Below are 21,127 nucleotides of genomic sequence, written 5' to 3'. Positions count from 1 at the left end.
TACAAAATAAATGGAAGTGTGGACAGTGGGCATGTGAAGCAAGAGTAAGTGATGGAGTAGAGCTGTTGACATCTTCAGGAAGCAGAAATTCCATGAACACCAAAGTCCCAACCTTTCTCAGTTACTCACAAGTAATTCTACATAATACGGAATAAGAAGCTGCACAATTGCTTATCACTTGCACTGAAAAATCCACTCAAATGACTTGTGCTACATTATATTTCATGGGGAATTCTCTTCCACTGATTTCACCTGCAGAGACCAGCTTTAAAGGATGGCAACATTTTTAGATAAATGGCCTGACTTCTAATAACTTAAGTGGAAGGTGTCTAAACATCAGAAGAATCAAATATTTTAGCAATCTGTCAAAGTTTATTTGGAATGCTGTGGCTGAGATTTTCCACCCTGTTGAATTGGCATTTTAATTATATTTTCTCACCACGCATGTGGTATCTCTGAATGTGTAGGTATTATTTCTTTGTTCACAGTGAGAGCATCTGAATTGGCGGCTAACAGAATTAAATTGATGACTCTGCAATGTTTGACTTCGTTGCAGTCTCAGAAACAGTGAAATATGGCTTCCAATGGTAAACATCGTGTATGATGCTTAAATGCAAGTCTGGTTGAGGCATATTGGGAATTTGGTGATGTAGTGTTGTGTCTGTGATGCAGCCGATATAAAATGTAATTGAAGTGGAGAATTGACATTCTCCACTATGGGATCATTAAACTCCATGCAGCACTCAGAGTCTTTGGGGCTTGCCTTCAAGGCTTTCTGCCCCCACTGCACAATGCTAGGTTATGAGTTCACAGGTGCTGGGCCAGGTCAGGTGCTGTGCAAGATATGAACATTCCGGATGTAAATAACAATTGTATGGCTTCATATTTGCTTACTTCTTTTAACTATTTAGGTTTAGTTTCATTCTTAAAATTATTTTTCAGTATCCTTGTTAACTCAATTCATAAAAGTTTATTTTAGATGTCTAGGTCACGATTTTTGCAGTTGGCAAAGCTGAAGATGGTCTTTGCTGGCTTTGCTGTCAATCCTTTTGTGAGGCTTTCAGGTAGGCTATTGTGAAGACCATGTCTGTGGAGTTCAAAATGCTTGTACTGGCAAGATGAGTTTTCCAAATCTCACTTTGGTTAGGGTAGGGCCTGGAGGACTGTGGATGGGGACTACTGGGCAGACAAGGTTTAGCCCAAGTTCGCCACGTTCACTCAATTTCATTCAACAGTTAATTCTGCATCGTAGTTCCTTTATCCATTTTATGATGCTTTCATATTTAGACCCCAAGGCTTAAATCTTTGTTTCCAAGTTAGACATACAAGCATTTAAACATGGAATGTTCTCAAACTTAATTGACTATTTTTTCTATTTTATCAGTTATGGACACCTTGACATCTATGGTGGACTCAATGGTAACCTAAACCGGCAGCATCACCGGCTAGAATCTCGATACAGCAGCAGCTCTGGGGGATCCTATGAAGAGGAGAAGAGTATGTAAATTGGTTTCAAATCATGATGCAGAGCCTGGTTTGGTTTAAACCTTGAGTTTCCAGTGTGTTTGCCACTTGGGCTGAGTTGCTGGACAGTTGGTGTTTCTTAAGACTTACAGCTAAATGCTTGTAGTGATGGGGATAATAATTAGGATTGTACAGACTGCATTCATACAAAACTGACATTTTCAATGTTATGAACTTTAGCAGAATGCTATTTGGAAGGGAGAGTATATAATTTGAGAACAATTATATTCTGCACAGAATAATGTATATAAGCATACTTGATAAGAGTCTGGGGATAAAGTTAAATCAACTATTTAAAGAACTTGTTGCTAACTCTACTGCTACATGTGTGTTTGAAAGGTGATTCCATGCCAATGTATGCAAACTGGAGACTGAAAGTGATGGAATTCAACAAAGCAGAACCATTGCCGTTTCCTCCCTCAGGTGGAAGCTGGTCACCACTGGCTGATTATTTGCCGGAGACTGGTAACCCAGGTGTACCCTTACAGAGGTCAGTGAATACTAAAGCAATTACTCCATGCCTCCTATAAAGCTAATTGTAATGTCCTGTTTGCAATACTACTGAATTCATATGCTGCTTTTGTTCAACAAAATGTTTACTTGGTGTTTGATCTGTATAGAACATATTTTGGCAAATTATATTTCTGGTTTGATTGTTAACACACAGTCTGGGTTAAATTTTGAATTATCACTTACGTTTTAATTTAAAATTTTGGATCATTAGATATTTTTGTAGTTTCAGCCTGTAAATCAACACAGTAGCCTTGTTAGTAGAGCTGCTCCAGCAACTTGGGTTTAATTCTGACTTCCAGTGCTATCTGTGTGGAGTGTGCAATTTCTGTCTGTAACTGTGTGTGTTCTATCTGGGTGCTCAGTTTCTTGTCATCCCAATAGGATTTTTGCAGGGTATGCAAGCAGGTGTTTGATGGTTGGTACATACTCAGGGTCTGTTTTTGGCTTAATGGTTCTCTCTGACTCTTCATCAATTATTTAAACTTCCACTGGATTGTATTTGCGTTCCAAGGTTAATATGAATATAGCAAAAGCAAAGTCAACCTTGCAGATCTTAAAATGTTTAAAAAAAAGTTGACAGAATGAAAGATGAGGACCCAGGTAAAATTCGATATTATTCTGTTAGATGCAAGCATATGAATAAGCAAAGCAAATTTAGAAATCATCTTTATCTGCATTTCATAAGACCATGAGATATAGGAGCAGAATTACGCCATTAGGCCTATTGAGTCTTCTCCACTGGTACATCATGGCTGATCTATTTTCCTCGCAGCCCCAGTCTCCTGCCTTCACTCTGTATCTCTTCCTTCCCTGGCCAATCAAGAGTCTATGCAATCATCTCATTTTTGAGCTCAAAGTTATTTCCATTTTAAGCAGACCATCATGATTCCTTGTGAAGAAATGGGAATTAATTGACAGGCTGTGGTGGTGGCCTAATGGTAGTATTTTCCTAAAGGTGAGGCAGAGCAGTGAAGCTTGTGTATTTTGTCTGTCTTGGGTATTCTCCATTGTAGCTTCAAAGTATTCATTGTGATGTACCTATCCCTGACATAGGCAGTTTGTGCACATAGGAATTTACAAGGGAAGAAAGCAAACTAGAATCTTGGATTTATCTCCAGAAGAATTCATTAAAAAGTCCATTTTTTTTTAGGTTACAATGCTTTCTGGCAAATTATTTCATTTTATGGAGGGTGTTTTTGTGTACCAAATACTATCCTCATACCTGATTAATCTGGGATGATTTTCCTTGCAATTATGTTGATTAAGGCTGCAATTGAATGATGTCTTTTTCAGGAAAACTTGATGATATTGATGGACAGTTACATTCATGTGGTATTGAAAATCAAAGTAAATTCTTCTTGTTTATTTTCCAGGTGCAACATAGCTGTTATCCTTCTGACAGATCTTATAGTTGATCATAGTGTAAAGGTGGAATGGGGAAACTATATGCATCTTTTGCTTCATGCAATATTTATAGGTAACTCTGCTATAGAATTGTTTTGTTTTGATGCACTGTGCATAATGCTGAGTTAAAATGATGTTCAGAGTGATAATGATTTGCAGAGCGATTATGATGTGCATCCATAGCTCTCCATAGACAGGATTAGGCAGATGTTAAAGAGAAACCAATGAAAAATAAAGTCAATTTGTTACTGCAGCAAGGTCACAGTACAAGGAGCATGTTTGTGAATTTTACAATACATTTTGTGATAGGAAAACCAAAATTTAAAAACAAATATTTTGAGAGGGATATATCCCTTTTTGGATATATCTTGTTAAGGCATTTTAAAAATGCATGATTTTCATAATCATTTAAATTTGTATATTGAAAATATCTGTATTTCCTATTTTATCTCTTTAAATTGCAAAATGTATTTAGTTATAACAACAATTATGTACAAGTAAAAATGAACTCATTCCTGATTTTCTTTCTCCTTTATAAAGGATTTGATCACCAGCATCCTGAAGTTTATGAACATTGTAAGCGATTGCTTTTGCACTTGCTTATAGTAATGGCTTATAATAGTAACGTTCAAGCTATGGCCTCCGTTCTCCTTAGAAACAGGGATTTCACTGAACCTAAGGTGCTTACTGTCAAACCAACCACTCAAGTAGAGTACAGTTTTACAGGTCAGTTACTGTTGTATATATCATAAATCAGTGTCAGAGTCTTTTTGGATTCTTTGGTCATTTGATTCAAGGTCGTTTAGTAATGGAAAGTAGAATTAAAATGGTTCCTCAGTAGGGTTTAATTAGACTACATTGATGGAAGTGTAATGTGTCACTGAAACCATTATAGCCAATCAAGGTTAAAATATGATTAACAGTTACTTTTGAAGAAAATGACATATTCATCATCCATATTTCCAATTTTGGTATTGTTGCTATTTTCTGTTATTTTTGTAACAACAGTTCCAAATGTTCAGATTAGGGAGGAAATAAAGCATTGAACAGCAAGGACAGTTGATTATTTTTGTAACTGAAGCTAGGTCTTTTTGGGCATAAACTTCCTAAGAGCTTGATCTGAAATGAACAAATCTACCCAATTAGAAAATAAATGGAAAAACTCGAAATATTATACAAGTGCTTGTGTTTTCTGTGTTGGTGTTAATCATAGTTTTCATATACCTATATAAAAAGTGGTCTTAAAAATTGATATTGTAGCTTACTGGGGTTTTATTTTAATGTTTTTAATATTTTTAAAATCCCGATCATTTCCCCTCCTCCTCCACCACCATCCGCTGTCTGATGGAGCTAGTCCTCAACCTCAAGAATATCTTCAGCTTCTCTCACTTTCCCAAAGCTCAAGGGGTAGCCAAGGGCACTAGCGTGGATCCCAGCTATGCCTGCCTTTTCGTTGGCTATGTGCAGTCCATGTTCCAAGCCTTCCCTAGGAATGCCTCACAACTCTTCCTGCGCTACATTGATAACTGCATTGGTGCTGCTTCAGGCAGACATGCTGAGGTTGTCAATTTCATCAGCTTTGCCTCCAACTTCCAACTTAAGTTCATTGGGTCCATTTCTGACACCTCTTTCCCCTTTCTCAATCACTGTGTCTCCACCTCTGGAGACAAACTGTCTACCCGTATCTTTTAAAAATCTACTGATTCCTGTAACAATTTTGACTATACCTCTTCCCACCCTGTCTCCTGTAAAAATTACTATTCCCTTTTCTCAGTTCCTTCATTTCTGCTTCATCTGTTCCCAGGATGAGACTTTCCAGGATATCAGAGATGTCGTTCTTCAAAGGGCAGGCTTTCCTCCACTATTGATGCTGCCCTCGCCCACATCTCCATTTCCCGGACATCTGTGTTCACCCCATCTTCCTGTAGCCTTAACAGGGATAGAGTTCCCCATGTCCTCACCTACCACCCCATGAGCCTCCACATCCAACACATCTTTCTTTTCATATTCCGCCACCTTCAACTGGATCATACAACCAAACATATCGTTACCTGGCCCCCACCCTCCGCTTTTTACAGGGATCTATTCCTCCGTGATTCTCTTGTCCATTTTTTCCTCCCTGCTAAACCCGTTTTGACATGTTGGTTCATGGCCACCTACTCTGCCGTGAAGAAGCCGCTCTCAGGGTGGAGGAGCAACATCTCATATTCCTTCTAGGTAGCCTCCATATTGATGGCAAGAACATTGATTTCTCCTTCCAGTAATTCCTCCCCCCCCCCCCCCACCTCTTAACTCTACTCCTCACCTTCTTATCAACCCTCTGGTGACCCTGCTCCTTCCCTTTCTCTCGTAGTCCACTCTCCTCTCAGATTCCTTCTTTTCCACCCCTTTGCCTTTTCCATTTTATCACATCGCAGCATCTTACTCTATCCACCCTCCCCCACCCATCTGGCTTCACCTGTCACCTTCTAGCTTATCCTCCTTCCCCTCCTCCCACCGTTTTATTCTGGCATCTTCTCACTTCCTTTCCAGTCCTGGTGAAGGGTCTTAGCTCGAAACATCGACTGTCATTCATTTCCATAGATGCTGCCTGAACTGCTGAGATCCTTCAGCCGCGTGTTGCACTGCAGAACCTCTTGTGCATTGTTAGAAATTGGTATTTTAAATTGTTAAATTTTAATTTTACTGCCATTTTATTTTGAAGTTCAGTGTTTTTAGAAAATATTCTTCCAGCAGGGGGCAGTGAATTTGCACCAGACTACCAGCCTTCGCCAATGACTGACTCAGGACTCAGCTCAAGCTCTACCTCTTCTAGCATCAGCTTGGGAACTACCAGTGCTGCCATTCCCCAGCTTACTCCCACCATTTTAAATGAGGTGGATATTCCCGCAGATCAAGATGAGAAGGTGAAAGCACTCATTGAATTTATAACAACAAGGTAAGGTGATTTGAAAGTTGTAAGCAAAATTGACAAATGCAAGGTTTGAAAATAGGTGTCAATCAACGCTTGAGTTATTGCAATTTCCATCCTTAAAAAAATTGTGGGGTTTCAATCTGAAATTGTGTATAAAGACAAACCAGGCTTGAGGTTGATGTCTAGTGTTTTAAAAAAATTGCTTAACAAGTGTTCTATGCCTATAAATTTGTTGTTGTAAATTTTCTAAACCTTCTAGGTGTTTGTTTCAATGGCTGTGCTGGGGTACACAAAGGATTATCTGTATCCTAATGAATTCATGCTGGTTTATTTTATTACTCTAGTTCAGAACTGACGTGTTTCAGGCACCCATAGTCAGCTTACTGAAGAACAAAAAGGAATGAACAGTTCTTTGTCTTTTCCCTTAACTCATTTGGCTCCTCCATAAGTTTATTTCTTTAGTAGAAAAGTGGATGAGAAAAATAGAAGCCAGAGTTTGGAACAGGTAATCTGCAGCACTGGAGCATCACTCCATACATAGAGAATGTCTAGATAAAGGTCAATACTGCAATGTAGCCTCAGTGATTTCCAGCTTGAGTCAAAAAAATGTTTCCTTGATAATTGAAATAAGTAATGAAGGGATAATGAGGGCTGTGACAACCCCATTGTGAAAATTTGATACACCCACAGATAGCAGAAGGAGAACATTAACTCAGTGTCTAGATCATCTGATCTGCAATTTTCTGACTGTATCTCTTAACACATGAATATGTCGTATGTTGATCCTTACAATTTTGGTTCATTTACTTGCAATTTGACTGCTTCATGCTTGGTCATCCAGCTGTTTGGGAGTGCAGTGATAAGATCTGTTACTTAATAACAAAATTACTAAAAGTTTTTGTGTTCTTCAGATGACTTCAGAGTGCACTTATAATCATGTCTGTGCAAATAGGTGGTTACAAGGCCCTGTCAAGTTCTGAAAGGTTCTTTGTACTTTGGCAATCTGTGTATCATATAAAAGATTGCTGTACCTGCTGTACTCAGCAAAAATTTGCCAAGTAGTCAGAAGAATTTAAGCTGGTGAATGCAGTATGATTCAATGGCACAAGGTTTCATTTCAAGAGGGTGACTTCAGGGGGAAGTTCTGACTGAAGTTTCCATAAATCAAATGATACTGTGAACTCTACAAGTTCTGAAGAAAATCATGTACTCTCTCAATTTATTTTAATAATAGTGTTTCATAACAAGGATAAATTGAATGTAGAAATTTCAACAACAAAATGTATGGAATTGTATCAGATTTGATTTAAATCTTTGTCTCTTTTTGACATAATTTGTAAACATCAGTAAATGAAAGTACCCCGATCTTTATGAAATAAAAAAAACTGTTTTATTTGCAGAAAGCAAAAATATTATAGTTCAATAAAAAAGCAAAATACCACAGTTTAGCGGGGGCTTGTTGACTTTTCCCCCCAGTAAGAGAGGAAAGATTAAATTCTCATAATTTCCTTCAGGGGCATTTGTCCTTTGAAATTGGTCTAACCCAGCTCTTGCAATGTCTTTGCCCAGAATTACAGTATATACTTTCTGAATCTTTAAGCACAAGAGAAAAGAATAATTTGCTTTGCAGATTACCAAAGCATATATGTTTAGCAATTGAAGGGGCAACGTTCCATGATGTTAACTACACAGGCACTGAATGTGAAGTTTATCAAGTGACATTTTCCTGTTCTTGTTAAGCATGAATGTGCCACTCTGGGTGTCTTACATCCTTTAACGCCAACATCTGTTGGCACAAGAATACTGGTATTTGAGGATATGAATATCTATTCTTGCGTCATCCATGAGAACCTGCATGATATCAGCTAAAAATCCATGAGACATTCATGTGGTAGCATCGTTTGACTCTGTCCCCAATGTACAATAGAATTTTGATACACTGTGGATTCTTGGTGATTAATTTTCTTTATCAATTATTATGGATCAATTTATACCCTTAATGCCATATGCCATCAATATCAGAGAAAACTGTCAGTTTTATTTGGACCCACATGAAAATTTTTGAGGTCTCTTGTTGCATTCAATCATGTTCAACTCAGAAATGGCGCTTTTTCTTTCCCAAAGGGGTTGTTAGTTTCATGGAACATACAAGTAAATTGCCATTATTTAACATCATTTATCATTTAATTTGACTTTTACATCGTAGGAAATTGGTGCCTGTTTATATTATAATTACCCTAAAAATCTGCTGTTCTTTTCTTAAGAAAACGAGGGCCACTTTGGAATCATGAAGATGTCTCTCCAAAGAACCCCAACATAAAAACTGCTGAACAGTTAACTGTGTTTTTAAAACACGTAATGTCCATATTCAAGCAATCTAGATCAGGTAATTAGAACTTTTATTCTAATTTTTCAAATGAAAATGATTATAATCTGAGCATTTAAACTTTTAATCAAGGTCTTTGTTTTTTACTGAGTTTCTTTTTGGTTCTCCCCAAACCAGGTTTTCAGCTGGAGCAACTCCTCAGTGAAGTGGCCTTGCAGACAGCACTTTCATGTTCAAACAGGCATTATGCTGGAAGATCCTTCCAGATTTTCAGAGCTCTAAAACAACCGTTGACTGTATCCACACTCTCTGATGTATTGTCAAGACTTATTGAAACTGTTGGTGATGCAGGCGAAGAGGCTCAGGTGAATAATTAACTTTATTCAACCCAGATAAATGGAGTTCAACTCAGATAAGTGTTCATTTTAATAGGTCCAATATAATGACAATGTAATATTAATGGTAAGACTCTTGGCGGTGTGGAGGATCAGAGGGACCTTGGGGTCCGTATCCATAGGACACTCAAGGCTACTGCGCAGGTTGACTCTGATTAAGAAAACATACGGTGCATTGGCCTTAATCAATAGTGGGATTGAGATTAGGAGCTGAGAGGTAATGTTGCAGCTATAGAGGAACCTGGTCAGACCCCACTTGGAGTACTGTGCTCAGTTCTGATCACCTCACTACAGGAAGGATGTGGAAACCATAGAAAGGGTACAGAGGAGATTTACAAGGATGTTGCCTGGATGGGGGAGCATGTCTTATGAGAATAGCTTGAGTGAACTGGGCCATTTCTCCTTGGGGTGACGGAAGATGAGAGGTGACATGATAAGAGGTATATAAGATGATGAGAGACATTGATCATGTGGTTAGGCTTTTTCCCAGGGCTGAAGTGGCTAGCCCAAGAGGGCACAGTTTTAAGGTGCTTGGAAGTAGTTACAGAGGTGGTGGGGGCAGATCTTTTAAGAGACTCCTGGACAGGTACATGGAGCTCAGGACAATGAAGGGCTATTGGTAACCCTAGGTAATTTCTAAAGTAAGGACTATTTTTGGTGTTTACATGTAAATTAACAGCAATGAACTTGATGTCCTGGATAGCTCTGGTATTCTTTTTATGAAGATTACCAGATGCTCTGTGATGTATGTTGACATTGCCAATCTTGGCCAAACAGATTACTTATTTGGCTGGGGAGACTCAACCTGTGCTTACTATCTCTGGTCATCTTGGAAAATTATTTTATGTATGCAACATCCATCTTCTTTATCCTTTCAGTTCCCCTTTTCTCAACTATTCAGCCTTTCTGCAAATATATGTGCAACTTCAAGTGAAAGCAGATGATGCTTCATGTACTCAGTAGGTCAATCTGTTACCGATTGCATATTTTTCTGTAGAACTGGAGAAATTAAAGATGGTGACTGGTGGGGAAATAAGTAAAATGGAGTTTACTAGAGCAGCGAAAGAATAATTTTATTGTCCTAACAAATGACATTACAAAGCTCTGGGGGAAAGTAATTGATCAAGTAAAGCAAAAGCCACTGAAAACCGGTGCAAATAGGAGTGGCAGTTTTCTTGTCAAAAACTCCCTATTTAAAATAATGGAGGTTGTGGATATGTTCTGAAATTTTTGAACTGAGAGTTCCATCTGGAGGGTCTTTATTTGGACATTGGGACAGCTTAAAATCCTGAAGCTAGAGAAATCAAAATGGGAGTCTTTGAACTTCATACTTATATATAATTTTTATTCTTTGAATTCAGACTTCATTATTGCTTCTGTCAACAGGGTTTTGTTATAGAACTACTGCTCACTCTTGAGTCTGCCATTGACACATTAGCAGACACAATAAAGCATTATGACCTGCTTTCTGCACTTTCTCAGTAAGTATTGCTTGATTTCATCTACTATTGGTTTTTAAGAAGTAAGAAAAGTTTAATCCAAGGTGGATAGTTTTAAATTTGATGCTGAGTACCTCTTGTTGCAAAGACTGTAGGTCTGTGGATCTTGATGCAGTTACACTGATTATTCTTAAGCTGCACAAGTAGCCTTAATGGTAATACATATTTGAAAATAATAACTGTGGAAATTCTAGGTCAGAAAGTTCTTGTGGAGAGAGAAATGGTTCACATTTTGGTTGATGAGCCTTTCATTAAAAAAAGAGCTGAAACTTATTTAAAATGCAGGGAAGTGGGTGGGATGAGACAGGTGAAAGGTATGCCAGTGATAGGGTGATTTGCAAGAAAGATTAGATGACAAAGTGGTGGTGTATGGGCTATGATTTACAGAGCCTAAAATCAGAGTTCAATTCCTGAAACTGTTTGTAGGAGTTTGTACTTTCTCCCTGGGGCTGTGTGGGTTTCTTTCAAGCACTCTGGTGTCCTTTCCCATCCTAGAAGATGTACAAGTTAGTAAGTTCTGGGCATGCTGTACTGATGGCAGAAGCATGACAACACTTTTGGGCTTCTTCCAGTACATTCTTGAACTATGTAGGTCGTTGACACAAATGACAGATTTCACTCTGCTTCAATGTTCATGTTACAAATAAAATTCATCTTTAAAAGGTGTGATGGTGCCAGGTGAAACACAGTTATGTAGTTATCTGAAATTACAAGGATCAAGGACCGAATATTGGAACTACATGTTGGTGGTGCTGAAGGCTGTAATGTGCATAATCGGGAAGATGAGATACCAAGCCCTAGGTTCGCACTGAGTATCACTTTGTTAGTGTAAGAATGCAAGGACATAAAAGTCAGAGTATTAAACTGAAGGCAGCTAGGAAGTCATCCTAGGGTTGAATAAAGGTACTTTGTAAAGTCATCACCTAATCATGTTCAATCTCATCATGTTGACAAGACTCTATTAAGTACGAGTAAGTTGCATTACTGGAAAAGTGTGGTTGGGAAGATGCCATTTTTAATCATCTTGCACTAAATTGAACTTCTCATTAAATGTTGTTAGAGGGAAATTATGGAGTGAGTGAAGATGGGAGAGTGAATTGCTTGAAGGATATTCTGTCTTGGCTCCCACTAAGAAAGTAATGAGGCAGCAACCTATATTTGGGTCACTGATCCTCACCTGCAGTTTATCCTTTACCTGAAAAGATTGTACAGATGGAAATATCTTGCATGAGTTAGAAGCTGGTAAGGGTGTAGATCTCAGGAAATAATACACTAGCAGTAATTTGCATATACTTCCATTTTGGCATCTCTGTGCATCTACTTTCAGAATATATAGTCTTCTAATTGTGATTAATTTTTCTGCATTAATAATGTTTCCATTTGTGTATTGCCACTTAACAAAGTTTCCAATCACTTAACAAGTAGAAAAGTAAAAACCAGAAAAGAAAATTTAAAACAAAATAATTTGGAAAGCCAAATCAAGCATTCGATTTTGAAATTTGAAATTGGTCTGAAATAGTGCAAGTAAGGGAATGAGCAGGAACTCAGAAGGGATTATGTGTTCTGCCATTAGGCAGAAAATTATTGTACTGAATTTGGACGATAAACTGTGGTCATTTAGTTTGGCAGAGCAGGCTTAAATAACCCAATGTCCTGCTTTTCCTATTTTGAGCATTTGTTATTAATCTGAAGCAAGGTTAGGAGTGAATTTAAAAGAGGGATTAAATCACAAAGGAAGTTATTTTGAGAGCAGAAAGAAAATTGTAACATTCTGCATTTGTCTTTGCATGGTGATATTCAAATTTGTATGCTCCTTAAACATACCAAATGATCTTTTATATTTATTCTTACCTTGTTGTAGCACACATTTGACTGATCCGTTAATCGGCACCAAGTTGGCAGCTAACAGGAAAAGCACTGGACAACTAAATCTAAGCACAAGCCCACTCAACACCAGTGGTTTCCTAACTCACTATAGTTGCCATGCAAGAAGTAACTCCTTGCGAGCTAGTCTGCTGGGAGACAGGCGTTGTGACAGACGTCGAAGTAATACACTGGATATTTTGGATGGGAGGGTGAACTATGGTAACTTAGCAAGGACTCGAAGCCTATCCTCTCTTAGAGAGGGAGAATTGCCTGACCAGCATCCAACTACTGACCCGAGTAGCCTGATGGCCACCATTTTCTGGATAGCTGCAGCCCTACTGGAGTCAGACTATGAGTATGAGTACCTTTTGGCACTAAAATTGCTGAACAAATTACTCACACATTTGCCTCTGGATAAATCAGAGAGTCGGGAGAAGATTGAAAAAGTACAGAGCAAACTAAAGTGGACCAACTTTCCTGGACTTCAACAGTTATTCCTGAAGGGCTTTACCTCAGCTTCCACGCAAGAGATGACAGTTCATCTTCTGAGCAAACTAATTTCCATCTCTAGACACACTCTGGTGGATCCAGCTCAGGTGGCAGGTATGCTTCTAGTTTTGGTCTTCGTGCTTTGGTTCACATTCTAAATTACTGTGGCAAATTCTTACTGAATTTAGATTTGGGGATGATGTACCAGGAAAACTGTTAAGAAATATTCTCATTCATGTCTTAGGAATCCCAAATTTACTTAGGCTGTAGCAACAAATAACATATTGGAAAGCAGTGTTCTTCGCAGCTATTTTTAAAAACTACTTCAATTTTTTTAATTCCTGTTTTTGTGTTTTCTAATTTGTTCATTCGATATATTAGTCACTATTTATAAGCTATCTATGATAGCTGCCCCATCCAAGCTTGTTCCCCTTTAGTTTTATCAAACCTCATTTCGATATTGTTGTTAATAAAATGTTGAATATTCAAGTACATATATTGCTCCTAGACATTTTCCTCTTCTAAACAAAACGATGCTAGGCACAGGTATCTTTGGTCAGTAGAAATTTGTTTGCCATTTAATATTGACTGCCTATTTTTCTGATATAGAAGCAAACACAGATTTGTGCTGACACATGACAACAAATGATTTGTTCTCAAATTTAGAACTTTACTTACCGCTGCTGCTATTCCTGACATTGCTGATTCCAATGTAATATATATCATATCCCTGAAATCCTTTCTTATCGTGTCATCTTACAATGTAAAGCAATTTATTTTACTTTTCTAGCATTATTACTTGCCCACGTTAAAAAGCGTTTTATTTGTAATTAGATTCAATTATTTCAATTGTAATTAGAATACCATTTCTATGTAGCTTGAATTTCATTAGTGCACAACCCAATCACCACCAGACTCTTCTACGATCACGTGCATATACTAATACACACCTTTTCTAATTTGCTGTCATTCACAGAGTTAATCAGCTTTGTTTCTAATTTATAGTTTGTTTATGTATACTATAACCAAAAGTGGCACCTGGAGAAATCCTAATACTGTGTTGCTTGATATTGTAGAATTCTAGCTTAGATAATTTTGGACACAACTTGAAACTCTTTCCTCTTTTACATAGAATAACTCTAGGTTCATAGTATAAAGAAACGATTTGATATACAGCTAGATCATGGGTATGGGAATTTCCCTTTCACGAAGGCCTATAATTCCACTGATGAATTCCAGTTAACTTGTTTGGTGACTATTACTTTTCAAGTGCACTCTGACTGTCTTCCCATACATTAAACTATCTTTTCTGTTCCTGCCTCCTTACAGAAAGTCTTCAATTAAATTCCTGAAAATCATTTTAAAAATGTTAACTATTTGTAATCTTCAAATGATACTGCTGCTTTTTTTGTTATTTGTTGATTGTATAGATAAAGACGTGAGTACTCCTGTAAGTTTTGAGTAAATGAGAATGTACAAAAGATCAGGAAAAGTGCAGTGCACTGCCTTTTGGGATAGAGTTCCAAAGACTTGTAAAAAGAAAATGTATCTTCATCTTAGTCCTAAATGCTTATCCTTCTTCTGAAATTCCTTCATCTAGACTTTTTACCCCAATCTGAAAAAATAGCCTATCTACATCATTTCCTTTCAGCGCATTGTTTGTCTCAGTCACCTGCTGCCCACTGATTTCAATGCGTAGTGATTCTTCTCATTTCAAAACAACCTTCGTACCAATCTGACATGGAAAGCCCTAAGATTCTTCAAAATCAACTCAAACAACTTTTACACGTATTTAGTTGACATATCTTCTTACAACATAGTGTTACAAACCCCGTAACTGGGTCACTTACCAGCAAAGATAGAGAGGTCCGTTGAAGTCTGATGGTACTATTTTAACAGTATTTATTGATAAAAATACACAAAATAATATCAATGCAAACATACAGATAATATACGTCATCAATACTAAATCTAAACACGCGGGTATGATAATAATCAATAAGAAATAGCTCTATCGTTATCTAGGGGATAATGTATTGTCCGATGGAAATATAAGTCACTGTTAGTTCGTTCAAGCTGCAGCGTTTTGGTTTGAGAGAAAGACGGGTTTAAAACTTGCCCAGTCCTTTTTTTGATGTCAATCCTTCGAGTCGTTGGGGAGTTGGTTTCCCCGTTGTTAGCTAAAAGCCGTTTTTCCATGGTAAGGGCACCGGTTCCGGGGCAAATGGAACTGAACGCACGTGGCCTCCCCACCGGCTTCCACTATTATGGGATTGCTAGTGTTTCTTCTGGTGCATCTGAGGGGCTGTTCCCACAGACCCTCTTTTATCCTGACTCACAGGGTTTCAGATGTCAATCAGGTTGGGGATGATGCAATCCCTCCCTCAACCAGTCCACTTTGCCTGAGGGCTTCCACGTAGCACAGTATTGTAATACACAAGTTCGGCTCCAAGAGACAATGGCCGTTTCCCGTAGCTTTATATCGCCGAGGGAACAAGACATTCCGCACATCTCTCTCACATTTCCTGGGTCTCCTGACCCAAATCAATACTGATCTTGCGATTCTCACAAAGGAGGGGGGGACTACTACCCTTCGGCCCCTCAGAGCTGTGGTACATTCGTAACAATAGAAGGAGATCATTCAGCCCATCAAATCAATGCTGGTTCTCAGACCAAAACCATCAGTCCCATTACCCCACTTTTTGAACTATAATATATTCTTCCTCGGTTTCCCACTAACTCAATTCTGTTTTTCCAACAACCCATCATTTGTAGTGCCCGTTAACTTGTCGAGCAGCAGGTCTTTCAGATGTAGGGTCTTGCTACACTACTGTGCTGTCCATTTGAAAGAGCAATGTCCAATGTGGTAAAGAATCTGTATAAAAAACAAATAATGCTCTGACATAAATTATAAATTGTTGAGACAATAGTAGATGAATTTCAGTGCTAACTTTTAATTGCATGATGTTGCCCAGAGAAATTAGGGGATTTGTTTTTGAACTAGCTCAAAGAAATGTGAGAATATTTTCAAATCTTCATTGTTGAAGATCGTTCACTACAGAGTAATAGTCAGCTGAACAAACAAAATAATTTCCATACTAGGTCTTTGGAGTATAGATTTAAGGTGTGAGAGTTCAGTACTGTTTTCCTTTTGTTTTAATTTTCTGTCTGAATTTGCTTATGAGTTTGTTTTCATAATCTATAATTTGGAATATCTACTTTTTCTCAGGCCTGGACAGGCAGGCACGTCCCTGTCTCTACCCAGCTAATGGGAGTCACCTGCCACATGTTTCTAAATCATTGCCTGTAGTCCATTTAAACCCAGCTCTCATCCATAATCTTTATTTATTCATACGAACCAGCCAGCTCAAGCTACCTTTTGGCCTTGCTGTGTAAAGTACCTGTTCTCTCTTATGTTGTGGCCCCTCGTGACTTGTTATTTTGCTCTTTATTATTAAAATATTGTTCACTCCTAAATCATTTCTGCTGCTAAGCTTTTGGGTCGAGTCTCTACATTTTCTGACACTCTTTGATGCAAGTAATTTTGATAATATAAGGTTTTTCCAATGAAAAAGCAGAATTAAAATTATTTATTTGGCAATAAAAGTGTATACAGTTGGCCCTTTAATAAACTACATATATGTACGTAATCTTCAGACATATGTGCGTACATATGGAGACTTCATTTACAATACCTACAAAAAGTATTCACCACCCCCACCCTTGGAATTATTCATGTTTTATTGTTTTATAACAATGAATCTCAATGGATTTAATTTGACTTTTTTTTAAACTGATCAACAGAAAGATTCTTTCATGTCAAAGTGAAAACAGATCTCTACAAAGTGATCTAAATTAATTACAAATATAAGATCAAAATAATTGACTGCAAATGCGTTCACCCCCTTTAATATGACACACCAAATCAACACCGGTGCAGCCAATTGGTTTTAGAAGTCACATAATTAGTTAAAGGGAGATCACCGTGTGCAGTCAGTGTTTCAATTGATTGTGGCAAAAATACACCTGTGTTTGGAAGGTCCAACTGCTGGTGAGTCAGTATCCTGGCAAAATCTACAACGTAAAGACAAAAGAACACTCCAAGCAACCCCACCTAAAGGTTATTGAAAAGCAGAAGTCAGGAGATGGATATGAGAAAATATCCAAATCACTGAATATTCCTTGGAGTGCAGTTAAGTCAATCATCAAGAAATGGAAAGAATATGGCACAGCTGTAAATCTGTCCTCAAAAACTGAATGTGCAAGAAGAGGACGAGTGAGAGAGGCCACCAAAAGACCTATGACAACTCTATAGAGGAGTTAGAAACTTCAGTGGCTGAGGTGGGAGAGATTGCACATACAATGACTGTTGCCCAGGTGCTTCACCAGTCGCAGCTTTATATGAGAGTGGCAAGGAGAAAGCCACCATTGAAAATACCTCTCATGAAGTCTTGGCTAGAGTTTGTCAGAAGGTATGTGAGAGATTTTGCAGTCAGCTGAAAGGTGGTTCTGTCATCTGATGAAACCAAAATTGAGCTACAGGCAGTCCCCGGGTTACATACGAGTTCCGTTCCAGAGTCCGTCTTTAAGTCGGAACAAGTACATCCGGTATTATTTAGCGTCAGTCAATTGTTTGTCTTAGTATATTGTATATATTTTACCTTTCTATGCATATAAAACACTTAAGAAATATATGTATTCCAATAATATCACTGCGTTGCTTAGTAATAATTGTAGCTTTCATTGGGGCAGGGCCTTTCACAATTTCCATTATTCTCACTTCATCCGTTATCCTTTAAGATTGTTCCGATCGTTGATCGACTGTAGCCTAATGCTTTTCCAGTGACCGAGCACTGAGCAGTGGTGCCCTGGGGAAGAGGTGCTGGCTGTCCACTCTTTCTTTTCCTCTTAATATCTTATGTACCTCTATCATGTCTCCTTTCATTCTCCTCCTCTCCAGAGAGTAAAGCCCTAGCTCCCTTAATCTCTGATCATAATGCATAATACATGTCACTGTGATGATTGTATGCTCTAGTATCAATTGTTTGGTGACAATAAAGTAAAGTAAAGCATACTCTTTAAACCAGGCAGCACCCTGGTAAGTCTCCTCTGTACCCTTTCCAATGTTTGCACATCCTTCCTATAGTGAGGTGACCAGAACTGGATACAGTACTCTTTAAGTGTTTCCATGACTCTTAAACTCTATCCCTCAACTTATGAAAGCTAACACTCCATAAGCTTTCTTAACTACCCTATCTACCTGTGAGGCAACTTTCAGGGATTTGTGGACATGTACCCCCAGATCCCTCTGCTCCTCCACACTTCCAAATATCCTGCCATTTACTTTGTACTCTGCCTTGGAGTTTATCCTTCCAAAGTGTACCACTTCAGACTTCTCTGGGTTGAACTCCGTCTGCCACTTCTCAGCCCAATTCTGCATCCTATCAATGTCTCTCTGTGATCTTTGACAATTCTCTACACTATCCACAACACCAGCAACCTTTGTGTCATCTGCACCTAAGTCTGCATCTAAGACTCAGATGAATTTCAGGAAGAAAACCAATAGTGGAATGTGTGTGTTATTGACAGTGCTGTTATGCCAGGAACTTGGGACTGGGAACCTGGTGCAGGCCTCCAGCCTTCCTCAGTGTGCACTGGTATGCTGAGAGCCTAATGTGGATCCCTGGCATCAGCTGGTGCACTAGATTGTGGAGCTTAGGCTGCACATGTCTGTCATACACTGTTACCACAGGGAAATGTTTTGGGCTGGAGAATATTGTGCAATGAACAAAAGGAGGGCTAATGTTCTTAAGAATGTGCTCCTCTCACCTAGCTCCTCAGTGCCTACAATTCAGCACCATTTGAACTTTCAAAAGTTGAGTGCTTTCGTACAAGTGTTTTTTAGTCTTTTATTTGCTTATTTGTAATGTTTTAAAGTGACTTCAATCACTCAAATGTGATTTTTATTAAATTTAATTTAAAATGTAAATTAATATTTTTTCAATAGCTTTTAAGTTTTGTAGTTAATTATATTTGTTTCAACTATTTGAATATGGTTCTGATTATCAAAGATGTTTAAACACAGTTTAAAAAAATCAAACACAGCAGTGGGCTGACATTAGGCCTGAAGGCAATTGGCAGTAGGGCCTCAGGATCCACCACTAACCACTCATTGCTTGCAGGCAATTTATGGAGTAATCATGGTTTAGAGGCTTGGAGCTGGAGAATGTCAGTGGACTTAGAAAAATGGTGTGGGTTGTGTGTGTGGATGAAGCCATTCTAAGCACCATTCTCACACACAATGTCAGCAAGATCAAGGAATTGATTGTGGAGTTTAGGGAGGGGAAGTCTGGAGAAGGCACATCTGACCATATTCAGGAGACAGTGATGGAAAGGGTGAGCATAGAACAGTGCAGGCCTTTCGGCCCATGATGTTTTTTCCAGCCATTTAACCTACTTCACGGTCAAACTAATCATTCCCTTTCACATAGCCCTCCATTTTCCCATCATCCATTATCTATCTAAGAATCTCTTAAATGTCCCTCATGTATTTGCCTCTATCACCACCCCGGCAGTACATTTCACACACCTACTGCGCTCTCTGTTTGACATCATGATAGTTTCCTCCATAAGTCTTGGTTATAAGACCATAGGACATGGGAGCAGAATTAGTCCATTTGGCCCATCGAGTCTGCTCCCCATTCCATCATGGCTAGTTTATCATCCCTCTCAATCCCATAATCCGTCCTTCTCCCCATGACCTTTGACATCCTGAATTATCAAGAGCCTATCAATATATCCAATGACTTGGCTTCCACAGCTTTCTGTGGCTATCAGTTCCACAGACTCACTACCCTTTGGCTAAGGAAATTCCTCCTCATCTCTGTTCTAAATGGACATCCTTCTATTCTGAGGCCATGCCCTCTGATCCTTGACTCCCCCACTATAGGAACCAACCTTTCCACATTGATTCTGTTTTGGCCTTTCAATATTCAAAAGGTTTCATTGAGATCCCTCTTCCCCTGGCCCCCCCATTCTAAACTCCAGAGCGTACAGGCCCAGAGCCATTAAACTCTTTGTAAATTGTACGTAAACTCTTTTCATTCCTGGAATCATATGCACCTCCTCTGGATCCTCTCCAATGCCAACACATCTTCTTAGTTAAGGATGCAAGACTGTTCATAATACTCCAGTTGTAGTCTAATCAATGTCTTATTAAGCCACAGTATTGCATCCTTGTTTTTATATTCCAGTCATCTCAAAATAAATTCTAACATTGCACTTGCCTTCATTACCACCAACACAACCTGTTAGTTAATATTTAGGGAATCCTGCATGAAGACTCTGAAATCCCTTTGCACCTCTAATTTTGTAAAAAAAATTCATCCCATTTAGAAAATGATCTACGTCTTTATTCCCTTTACCAAAGTGTGTGACCATACACTTCCCCTACACTATATTTCCATCTACCACTTCTTTGCCCAGTCTCCCATTCTGAGTCTTTCTGCAGACTTCCTGCTTCCTCAACACTACCTGCCCTTTCACCTATCTTCGTATCGTCCACAAACTTGGCCACAAAACCATCAATTCGGTTATGTTGTCTCATATCGTCAATTTCTGCACCAGGTAAAAAGGCACCAGCGAACCACTCTATTTATGCCTCTTATTTTCTTGCCCACCATATCAAATTCACTTCTCATTCTTCTTCTCTCCAAAGAGAAAAGCCCTAGCTCACTCAAACTATCCTCATAAAGACATGCTCTCCCATCTAGGCAGCATCCTGCACTAATCTCTCTACATGCTTCCTGCAATGAGGTGACCAAAAATGAACACGAGTATTCAAAAATAAAGTGTGGCTTGACTAGAGTTTTATAAGGCTTTACCTCATGGCTCTTGAGCTCAGTTCCCCAACTAATGAAGGCCAACACATCATACACCTTCATAACCACCTTATCGACTGCACTGCATCTTTGAGGAATCTATTGATGTGAACCACAAGATCCTCTGTCCATCAACAGTGTTAAGCTTTGTGCCATAAACTCTGTGTTCTGCCTTCAAGGTTGACCTTTGAAAGCGAATTACTTCCCACTTTTCCAGATTGAACTTAATCAGCCACTTCTCAGCCCAGCCCTGCATCCACTATTATCCTGTAGTAACCTATGACAACCTTCTTTACTATCCACAACACCACTAACCT

General features: G+C 38.6%; 1 protein-coding gene across 10 annotated transcripts in view; it reads left to right on the top strand.

Annotated features, from left to right (window-relative positions):
* fryl (furry homolog, like) overlaps window positions 1-21,127 on the top strand; it is a 346,929-nt gene that overhangs the window by 236,110 nt on the left and 89,692 nt on the right. For 6 of the 10 annotated variants that reach the window (XR_009515656.1, XM_059989161.1, XM_059989159.1 and 3 more), the window contains 9 exons: window positions 1,385-1,497; window positions 1,864-2,014; window positions 3,411-3,514; window positions 3,982-4,167; window positions 6,175-6,379; window positions 8,620-8,741; window positions 8,859-9,046; window positions 10,463-10,557; window positions 12,437-13,044. Coding sequence is in view for 9 of the 10 variants with exons in the window: in XM_059989161.1 (XP_059845144.1) it covers window positions 1,385-1,497; window positions 1,864-2,014; window positions 3,411-3,514; window positions 3,982-4,167; window positions 6,175-6,379; window positions 8,620-8,741; window positions 8,859-9,046; window positions 10,463-10,557; window positions 12,437-13,044 (1,772 nt within the window). In the remaining variant the exon portion in view is untranslated. The remainder of the gene's footprint in view (window positions 1-1,384; window positions 1,498-1,863; window positions 2,015-3,410; window positions 3,515-3,981; window positions 4,168-6,174; window positions 6,380-8,619; window positions 8,742-8,858; window positions 9,047-10,462; window positions 10,558-12,436; window positions 13,045-21,127) is intronic. The other 4 variants (XM_059989158.1, XM_059989156.1, XM_059989163.1 and 1 more) reach the window with 1 other exon arrangement.

The sequence above is a fragment of the Hypanus sabinus genome, chromosome 14, assembly GCF_030144855.1.
Source record: "Hypanus sabinus isolate sHypSab1 chromosome 14, sHypSab1.hap1, whole genome shotgun sequence".
Lineage (NCBI taxonomy): Eukaryota > Metazoa > Chordata > Chondrichthyes > Myliobatiformes > Dasyatidae > Hypanus > Hypanus sabinus.
This window is presented reverse-complemented; position numbering and strand designations above follow the sequence as displayed.